At 34.3% G+C, this 11456-nt stretch overlaps 1 protein-coding gene across 1 annotated transcript; it reads right to left on the bottom strand.

Annotated features, from left to right (window-relative positions):
• Positions 1-4788: 4788 nt before the first annotated feature.
• LOC132620129 (uncharacterized) lies at positions 4789-10146 on the bottom strand. Its single transcript, XM_060334831.1, has 3 exons — positions 9610-10146; positions 6028-6067; positions 4789-5302 (listed from the first exon to the last, which is right to left on the bottom strand). Exons 1-3 carry the CDS (start codon positions 9934-9936, stop codon positions 4866-4868), a joined length of 804 nt encoding a protein of 267 aa, XP_060190814.1. The 5' UTR covers positions 9937-10146; the 3' UTR covers positions 4789-4865.
• Positions 10147-11456: the final 1310 nt, after the last annotated feature.

Genomic DNA, 11456 nt, shown 5'->3' with positions numbered 1-11456 from the left:
ACCCTTTTAACTCGGTTTTGCCTAGTTTACCGATAAATTAGGTGGCGACTCTAAAAACATAAAATCCAAATAGAGTCTACAACTTCTTAGTAGCTTTTATGCACATGCGTAAAAGTGAACCGTAACACTCGCGACCCGAACCAACGACTCGATTAAGTCATAAATCACCTTCCGGACCTAATGAAACAACGAAGCTTCAACACGTACTCATTTACTCCCCCGATGTTGACTTTGGTCAAACTTCTTCATTTCTTCAACTTTGAAGCTTCCAATTTCACTAAATTCGACCCAAAACTCACTTGATTACCTCGGGGAACCGCGCCACCCATCTCCGCAAGTCATAAATACTGATATAAAATTACGGAAAAGGTGTTTTAGAAAAAACAAGTCCAAAAGCTCAAAACGACCAAACAGATCATTACATATTGACATCAATTTTTCCGTACCACACTGATAGTGTGGTCTAGCGTGGGGAGGAGGCTTTCGCTTGGCAGACAATAACCACACATGGAGAGCGGTTGCTTAGTCGTGCGTCGTCCTTACAAGACATTCAGGTAGTCACCGTGTAATAATGTGGAGTATGGAAGACTAATTAGTAATTGGCCATTTATCATAGAAAAATCTGATTTGATGTATATTAGCAAAATATTGTGTTAATTATATCCTTAATATTTTTGGTTTTAAAATATAAAGTCTAGTATTGAGTTATGTGTGTTTTGATGATGAGTAATGATTAAAAGTACTTGGGAGATAATAAATGAAAGAAGTGATGAATTAGACGTTCTTTGTTTTTCATTTTAAATGGCTAATTAGCTTATATTAGGGTATGTGCTTACACGATTAAAATGTTTTCGGCAAGTTCTCATAGATATCGAATCAAACAAGGACTATTGATTTAGTATTCATCACGAGAGATTATGATTTCTTCTAGAATTTGATATTGAAAAACTGTGTGCACATTACAGTTTTGGTAGGTTTAAGGTGTTATAGGTCTTTATTTTAAAGGATCTTTTTGAAGATTGCTTTCTTGTTGGTTTTGGACAATTCATGCTACTAAGGATAATGGACCTACCTATAGGTACTTGTCATTCAAGTTACACATTTCTATGGAATAGATCTTCATAGCAAAATAGAGAGGAACTTTGTGAGTAGTCATCATTGAAAAGTTCTGAGGAAGGAATGTGTAGAAAAACAAGTTGGATACCTGTTCCCATCAAAGCTGTCAAGTTATTTGAGTCTAGTGTAGTTTCATTGTTTAGGAATTGAATTGTAACTTTATTTTTGAGTCTATAGCATTTTGTAAGGAGTTATTTTGAGAATAATTGACTTCAAGTTTTAGTAAATCGAAGGGTAAGCAAAGTGAGGTGATGTTGGGTAACTTTTCACATGTGGAGCAAAGAATTCAGATGTCTAGACAATAGCTAAGTGAGGTGCAGGAAAAGCTAAGGGAATGTTATGATGATCCAGACCTGTATGCCACAGAAAAGGAACTCAAATTGGCTTTAGAAAAATGGATATTGGTGGAGGAAAGTATATCCAAGCAAAAATCCAGAGTTAAATGGATGACACTTGGGGACACTAACTCAGCCTACTTTCATGCTTGCCTCAAAAATAGAATTGCTCAGAATACAATTAGAAGATTAACCAGTGAGAGGGGTGCAGTCATTAACTCTGAAAGTGGGCTGGAAGAAGAGATAACTGGTTTCTACAAGAGACTGTTGGGTACTAGTGCTGATGTTGTACCTGCTATAAACCCAAGTGTCATAGCTAATGGACCAGTGCTCAATAGAGAACAACAATTATCCCTCATCACACCTGTCACAAAGGAGGAAGTGCAACAGGCACTGAAGGGTATAGATGATTCAAAAGCACCAAGGTGTGATGGTTTCAATGCCTGCTTCTTCAAAAAGACATGGCCCATCATTGGTGATGAAGTTACAAAGACAGTGCAACAATTCTTTCAAACAAACTGGATGTATGAGGCCATTAACTGCACTACTGTCACCCTGATTCCCAAGGTACAATCTCCTACCTCTATTAAAGAATTTAGACCCATTTCTTGTTGTACTATGTTATACAAGATTATATCTAAAGTAATTACAAGGAGACTGCAACATGTTATGCACTACTTGATAGACCAAAGTCAAGCAACCTTTGTACTAGGGAGATTCATAACTGATAACATACTGCTGAGTCATGAACTAGTTAAAGGCTATGGTAGGAAAAATCTATCCCCAAGATGTATGCTCAAAATTGATATGCAAAAGGCATATGATTCAGTAGAATGGGTGTTTATAGAACAAGTACTAGGTGGACTGAATTTTCCCAAAATGTTTGTGAACTGGATAATGGCATGCCTTAGGACAGTTTCCTATTCAATCATTGTAAATAGGACACCAACAACACCTGTTGAAGCAAGGAAAGGGAAAAGACAAGGGGACCCTATGTCCCCCTTCTTGTTTGTTATGGTAATGGAGTATTTGAGTCCATTATTGAAGCAGCTTGGTAAAAATCCCAACTTCAATTTCCATCCAAAGTGTGACAGATTAAGCTTGATTCACCTTGGATTTGCAGATGACCTGTTGTTGTTTTGTAGAAGGGATGTTAGGTCTGTCCAGCTGATGTTTGAATAGTTTCAAAGCTTTTCCTTAGCTTCAGGCCTAATTGCCAATGCAACTAAAAGTTCAGTATATTTTGGAGGCATGTCCAGTGATGAAGAAGGTGAAATCCTAGAGCTACTTGGCTTCACAAATGGTATACTCCCTATAAGGTATCTAGGTGTTCCATTGAGTACGAAGAGAGTGTCCTATAGTCAGTGTTAGCCCCTAATAGACAAGATCCTTAACAGGATTAAGTCTTGGACCACAAAATTTTTATCTTATGCCGGCAGAACTCAATTAATCAAAGCAGTCCTATTCTCAATACAGGTGTTTTGGGCCCAAGTATTCATCTTGCCCAAGAAAGTGATTAAAACCATTGAGGCAACATGTAGGAGTTTCCTCTGGACTGGGGGAGCAGAATTATCAAAGAAGGCACTTCTAGCATGGAGTAGGGTATGCCAGCCTGAAACTGCTGGTGGGTTGAATATAATAGACATCAACTCTTGGAATAAGGTAGCTATTAGAAAGCTACTGTGGAATATTTTCCAGAAAAAGGACAAACTGTGGATCAAATGGCTCCACTGCTACTATGGGAACAGAAGAAACATATTTGAGGACATACCAAAACAAGCATCATGGATCATGCAGAAAATATTGAAGGCTAGCAAACATGTGAATGCAGCAGGCTATACAGTGCAAGAACTCCAACAAATGACTAGGTTCCCTACAAAGCAGTTCTATCAAAGAATCAGAGGTGTCGAAGAAAACTAGTATGTAATAATATGGGACTTCCCAGATAGGTATTCAGTTTTAGATTGGCAGCACATAGGAATTTATACACAAGAGATAGACTACACAAGTGGGGAATCACAAATGCTACAACTTGTCCTCTATGTGAACATATGGATGAATCCCACTCTCATCTATTTTTTGAATGTGGATACTCTAGTCAACTATGGTAGAAACTTTTATGTTGGCAAGGCATATAGAGGAGCAGTTTGAACTGGGAAGCAGAACTTGCATTAGCTACTTAGCATGCCAAAGGAAAGACTGCTAGAGATGAAGTTTATAGGATGACTATTGCTGCTGGTGTGGACCATATTTGGAAGGAACGCAACTTGAGATGTTTTCAAAACAAAAAACAGCCGGTAGATAATTTGGTAAGGAAGATTATTCAAGAAATACACTTCAGGGGGAACATGAAACCAACAATTGCTCAATGGCTAACCAGACTCAACTTCTATCCTGTTTAGTTGCCTGGCAGAGGAGGAAAGTTAGCATAATGTATGGTGCATTATTTGTAATCGTTTAGTATAGTCTAAGAATATGGTAGTATGGCTGAAGTATTGGGGCAAATGTCCAGTACTCAGTTAGATCATTATTATGTACTGTCTATCAATTTTGGTAATGAAATCTTTTATTTACCAAAAAAAAAAAAAAATCGAAGGGTAAGCAACAATTGAGTGATTTTTGGGGTGAGGGGTTAGAGTTAATCATTGTAATTTGAATTTGGTTCATTTTTGTTTAGTGGATTTTACTGAATATACGAGTAGGTTATAATTTTACACCTTTTGAGTTGGGTGATATTTCATGTAAAAGTTTGTATATTCTTTACTTTATTTCGCATTACTTTCCTTTACATTAATTTTTCTAAATGTAAAGAGAAAACATAGAAAAAGTTATCTCCCTTAAAACACTCTCCACGAATTCACCAACGGTTAAATTAACGGTCTTATTTCAGCCCCTTTTGGGCGTCTGGTGCTCAGGCACCACCTCATGGGCATGCCGAACGGCCCCTCCACTGCTCGCCCTATAGGGATTCATGAAGCTCCAACCTCAGCGAACACTTCCATGGTGATACTCAAGCACAATTAGAGATAAATTAGTCTCAAACAAAGGCCCTTAGTAAACAAGTGCATTTTTTGCCCAAAAGTTTAACGACGAGGACTCAATTGAGCCAAACTTCTAACATATGCAAATATAAGGATAAATGTTAACCTATTCCAATTCAAAATACATGTTACAAGAAGATTCTCCTTATATCAAGTCCTTGCAATTATTCAAGATTCTATGTATTTTATCTTTTGCTTTGTCACCTAACATCGCTAAGTGTACATTGTATTGCTATACTAACTTCATAAATTATGAAAAATTATTATAGAGTGGGACTTTAAGACAAAGTACAGTATTTCCCAATCGACTAAGCATATTCTAAAGAATTGGATGGGATACAAAGTATTCATTTATTACATCAAGCTATAAAGTCTAGAAAACAAATGGAATAAGAGCCTTTACATTGTTTGGAAATTCTTTAAATTTAGAAATATACCATTTTCTAGTAACATAGCTCCTTCCCATCAGGTATACAGTTGAACCCACAACACAAGAAAACGATAATGATATCTGGGAGATGAATGAAATCCCTAAGAAGTCAAGAATTTCAAAAAGATAATGAGGGCAAATTACCATACTGAAAAGGCCACCTTGGGGAATTTTATAGCCCTGTTCTCTCTTGTCTCTAAGCTTGGAAAGGAGGTAATGGTGATAAAAATTGCCACATATTCCAATAAAAAATATCATTAAACCAACATACTTTAGATCAACTTGTGGCTCTCTATATCCTTGAATTAAGTGTTGGATATAGATTAGGAATGCAACCAACATAAAATAGGAGGATGAAATTATGAGCACCGAACCAAGAACTAGGGGTGTTCATGGTTCGGTTTGGGTCGGTTATTGGTTAAAACCATAACCAAACCAATTTAGTCGGTTTTTAAATGTCTAAAACCATAACCAAACCAAGTAAAATAATAACCACCGGTTTGGTTATTGTCGGTTTGGTTCGGTTTTTCGGTTTATGACTAGCCGTGACAATTCAAATATTCTCTCTCTACGTTCTTCAACTTTCTTATGAAGCTCTTTTTTCCTCACGGCCTACAAGGGTGAACTTTGCTGCATATTGAGAGAAAGACACGCTGTTGGCAAATCAGGTGGACCAAACTTGCAACGCAGTTTAGATTCAAAAGAACAAGTCAAACAGAGGTTTCAAAATACAAACAACCCTTATGCTTACGACTTATTAGAGTTGGGCTTGGATTGTTGGACATATTCTTTTAAGACATGGGCCTTAAAAATAAGTAGACCAAAATTAAATTAATAATTAAAAGGTATAAAATATCTTTAATTATTTATGAAAAGCTAATATTATACATATAAATAATTATAAATTTTATGTATATAATTATCGGTTTGGTTCGGTTATTTATTCGGTTATTTTTTACTATAACCATAACCAAACCAAATATTATCGGTTTTTTAAATTTAAAACCAAACCAAACCAAACCAAACCAAATGTCGGTTATTTTATTCGGTTTGGTTAAATTTTCGGTTTGGTTTTGATTTTAACCAAAACTGTGAACAGCCCTACCAAGAACCATCGCACCACTATATTTATGAACAAATAGAACCTACAAAGAGAATCAACAATGTTGTTATTAAAATGTAGATGCAAAATTTAAACTTTATGAGTTTGAATTTTACTGAATTACTGACAGTTTGAGTTATTTGGTTCGAAATTTAATATTTATATGTATTTAGTAGATTTCATAAAATTCTATAGTATTTTATAGAACCTGAAAGCACATGTGTATACAAGTGCGTGTATATTTTGTATATATACAACATTTTTGGGGCATATTTGTTTGTATAAGTTAAACCGAAGACATACTTAATTTCAACAAAAAAAGAAGAGAAAAACAAAACATTCTTGAAAGAAATTCTAAAAAGAAAATGTTTGGAGTGCATGGACTTGACAATCCAACATACTTGGGCATTTTAGAACATGTCCTATACCAGGATTCCAAGAAGAGCACTTTCTGTTAGCAGAGTATGTGTATCTCAAAAGGGAGAGTGACTCTCATGAATTAAGAAGAATATTTTATTGCTTTATTTATAATTGTCTTTTTAGTAACGCTAAAACAAAACGAGACATGGGATTGGACTTAGAGGCGGATTCAGGATGTTAACTCTAGGTGTTTAACCTTTTAAGATTCTTAGTTTGGACCTGTTGTATTTTAAAAGTTATGTGTTTATGTAATTATGTCTACTATTTATTGCATTGTTAATAAATTTTTACACATAAATTTATGCTTTGCATCGAAAGTTAGGGGTTCAATTGAATCCCCACCTATCATGCTACATCCGCCACTAATTGGACACGTGATGAGGGCTGCAAGGGAAAGTGAATCGATCTTCCTCCTGCGCGCGAAATAGACGTGAGGTCTGATCCATCTCTTCGTTAAAAATCATTTTTCATATCTACTTAATATTTGATATTATTTTATCTTATCTTGAAATGGTCAAAACTAGCCAGTACAAATTAATTCCTCTGGCTAGCGAGTAAAATATACTGTTCATATTTAAATAGAGGATTATTCTGATTATTAATTTCTTAATACTAGCCATTTGTTATTAATTCCTATACATTATTTGTTAATTAGCCGTTTGTCTAATATCTATATAACATGATTTTTGTAGAGCTAAACACAGATTTTTTAAAACCTCCTTCTATCTCTTCTGTTGGGTTATTTCTCTTTTGGAATCGTTATTTCATCTCTCATTTTGTAACTAGAAGAACTTGTTGAATCATGGGGAAAACGTTTAATTATTTTCTTAATCGTGTGGCTAAATATCCTTGAAATCAGTATCTTTAAGACACTTCAAGCTCATTTATATTCTCCATAATTTTACTAGCACTTTTACCTTCTAAAACATTGATTGTGAGACCTAAATCTTAATAATTAGGCAAGCACCATCCATGCAATGTCCATTAGTAGAACTTTAGGATGTCTACGTTTAGTTTTGTCCATTTATTGGATATGATTACACCCTTCCAAACAATCAAAAATAAAAATAATAGCACACATAGAATCAAGTCCAAATGGCTCACTGTTGTTCTTGCTAATTGCTGTAGCTTTAAGTATGTAAATGATGTTAGTAACATATTGATCGATTTGACTAGTTACCAATAATTTAACAAGCAACTCTCCTTTTCATATTTCCAGCACTTCCTTGTGCTGTTTTGTTAATAATATACATACTCTCTTAACTGATTCTAAAGATCATCATAAAAAAAAGTAACAAATAGGTAAGCAATAAAAAGGGAACGGTATATATAAACCAAATTCAACTCGCCACAGAAACATGTTGGATGTGCGAAAGGGAAAGTATACAAATACCCTATTTTGATCGTGCCATTTAAGTAATACCCGCCTTATGTTTTTTTTTTTTGGCACACGTACCCACTTCGCGTCTGAAGCTTGACAACTTCAGACATTGGCGACTGAAAGTGTGACCTTGCGAAGGCTAAACATCAGACGTTTTCGTCTGATGTTTGGTATGGCTTGCCAAGGCAAAGTTCAGACTTTTTTTTTATTGAGGTGTGTGTAAAAATTAGTTCAAATTCCAGGCATGTATGTCTGAACTTTTTCTTGTATGCCTAATCTTCAGTCATACATGACTGAAGTACATGTAAGAATAGGCTAAAAATTCAGTCATGTGTTTCTGAATCTTTTTGTGAAAATAATTTTTTTCATGTGTGTCTGCACCTAAGTCATACATAATTGAAATACATGTAAAAAGGGGCTTAAATTTCAGGCATGTGCACCTAAACAAAACATAATAATTTGTTCTTCGAATTTCAACAATCCAACACACGATTCAACACCCAAATCTACTCTAAATAAGCTCAAAGTTGAAACTAAGTTCCATATATCATAAAGAAGAAACTCCAATCATCAATTTGTCAAAAACCTAACAAATCCATTTAGCACACTTTTTTTTCCGCAGTATGTCTACACTTCCATACATGCATGAGCTAAATGTAAAAATGAGATGAAATTTCAGGCATGTGCGCCAGAGCAAGAAAAACGAAAAGAAACAATGGGTACTCGTGCGAAAAAAAAAACACAAAGCTAGTATTACTTCATCTTATTTCGTGCACAAAATAGGGTACCTCGTGCAATTTTCACATATGTGCGAATAAAATTACATACCGATAGCTGAAAAAAATATATGCTAGCTACGTATAAGATGAAGAGATACTATTAATGGTGTGAGACCGTTTGAAAAAATCGGTGTGAGTTTGGCCCAGAGCGGATAATAGCACACAATATAATATTAAAAGTATTGTTGGGCTTTCTTGGTCCAACAATTAGTATCAGAGGCAATATTTAGGTGGGACGAGTGGAGATGACGAATTGATTGCATGAAGCCCAGCTTTGTGCCTTTGCCCGTCTATACACTAGTTTAACTTTTACCAGTAGTTTTGAACATGCATACACAAGAAAAGAAGTCAGTGGAATTTGGTAGCTATAAATACTCAGATGGTGTGGGTGATACAAAGTTAATGCCCATATAAGCTCTTAAGGTGATGGGTCAAATAGAACTTAGTTTGTAATGGACCATGTGGTACTTAATTTGAGAGAGAGATTGTTGGATGTGCGTCTATATTGGTAGCTAAAAAGAAAAAAGTATTACCTATAAGGTGAATGGATATTCTTAATGGTGTGATTTTTATCCTTTTTTGGAAAAAATCGTACGAACTTAACCAAAATGAACAATATAACCCCATACTAAAGGTAAAAATAATGGTAAAAAATACACCTTTACTAACACTCTTTCGTGAGTTTCATACACCAACTATCAGTTATTCCCTTTCCCAGCTGAACTATCATCATCATGTATTAAAACACACCTTGAAGTTGACTAGGCCAACTTTTATGTGTTCCATTTTTCTACCTGAACTATCATGTAGGTGTGTTTGAATACATAAACGATGATAGTTCATATAGAAAAAAGGAACAACTGATAGTTGGGGTATGAAAATCGTGAAAAACTAATAGTTCAGTTGTGTTTTTGACCACTAACTCTTAAAAGTATCTTTAAATTATTTTGGTTCAACAAAATATTCCAAAAAAATGAAAGAAATAAAAGGAAAAAAGAAGTTTACCTCAAGAACCCTTTTCAAGAAATGGATAGTAACAGCAGATTTAAGCATCATACACCTAGTTCCAACGTGTGGGAAGACCAGAAAGGAAGCAAAGCCCATAAGACAAGATGGGGTATACAGTATAAGCATCCCAATTCTACTTGATAGTTTTAACTGCAGAAAATTACTATGGGAAGCACAGTTGGTATTCACATTGCAGAATTTGCAGAACTGGAGATGTTTCCCTATAATTTCACAGATACCAAAGAAGGCTACAAACGCAAAGGCCGCCACAGATATTGTTGTGGTGATTGCAGATGGCTCTTCATACAAAAAGCTTTGAAACATTATTATTCTTCTTTCAGATCTGCTTGTCTCAATAAAAACCTCCCATGCCTATTTATAAGGGATTTTTCATTTTTGGCCAGGCCGAAATTAATTATGATGCTAGCCAAAACCTATACACTGATTATGTGTATTTATACTTAACATACAATACCTATACATTTGCTTACTATTAGTTTTTAGGCAGTCCAAAATGTAATTATCCTTCTTTATAATGTGAATTTGGCAGTGTCCATAGTTCATGGATCATTTGAATGAAACTCAACTAACAATGTCAATTTGTTAAATGTACAAATCAAACAAAATTAAGTAGAGTCGATCTTTTTTTTTTCTTTTTTTTTATTATTATTTTTTTTTTTTCGGGCTTGTCAAGTTTTTCCAATTTTTCATGCGAAATACAAACTAACCTATTATCTACATCTATCTATCTATCTATCTATCTATCTATTTATCTAAATGTTGAACGACGAAAATATTCTCTAAATGTTGTTCAACTTTTATACCCTTAAATATTTGTATAATTTAAAGATACCCAATAATAAAATTCTTTTCTGATTTAAACTACAAATGTGCCGACCCAACAAAGTTGATATTGGATACAATTGTTTGGGTTTTAGGAGTTTGAAACCAATAAGAAAATAATAGATTGGTGGATAAAATTCCAACGTTTATGGTCTAAAATATAGGTGGTTGGAACCAGCTCAAACAACTAATAGGATGTTGGATAAAATTGTGCCTATAATACGGGAGGTTGAAATCAACTCAAAAAACTAATAGAATGTTGGATAAATATATAATTTACCTAATATTTAGAATAGAAACCAACTAACAATAGAATTTCTAATCCCACGTGATATAGAGTTTCAAACCATATCAATTCCTAACATATGAAACACATATTACCACTACATAAAGAGTTTATTGTAGGGAAAATTTCAATAATGTACAATTCAGCATACAAAATTACATTCACATAGCTATATTTTTAATTTACATTCGCACAGCCAATTTTTCACGGTATACAACATTATACAACAATATACACTTACTATAGAAAATGTATCAACCTTGTATAAAAGTGTATAATAATGTGTAAGAGGTGTTTATGCACACTTCTAGACTGTTATACAATATTATAAAAACTTATACAAGAGGTATTTATACATAAGAGCAGTGGCGGAGTCAGGATTTTCATTCAGGGGGTTCAAAAATTCTAAAAGGTAAATACACGAATAAGTCGGGGGTTCAACATCTACTATATATACATAATAAAATAATTTTAATTTTAAAAATACACTGTAATTTTTCGCCGAAGGGGTTTCGGATGAACCCCTGGAGCCAACATGGCTCCGCCAGGGGTTTATACATAATGTTTAAGAGGTGCAACACCCTTCTACACTGCATACAATATTTTACAAACTTATACAAGAGATGTTTATACATAAGAAGTATTTATCCATAATGTATAAGAGGTATTTATACACACTTCTACTTTGTATAAAAGTGTATAACAATGTATAAGA

This window comes from Lycium barbarum, chromosome 2, assembly GCF_019175385.1.
Source record: "Lycium barbarum isolate Lr01 chromosome 2, ASM1917538v2, whole genome shotgun sequence".
Taxonomy (NCBI): domain Eukaryota; kingdom Viridiplantae; phylum Streptophyta; class Magnoliopsida; order Solanales; family Solanaceae; genus Lycium; species Lycium barbarum.
This window is presented reverse-complemented; position numbering and strand designations above follow the sequence as displayed.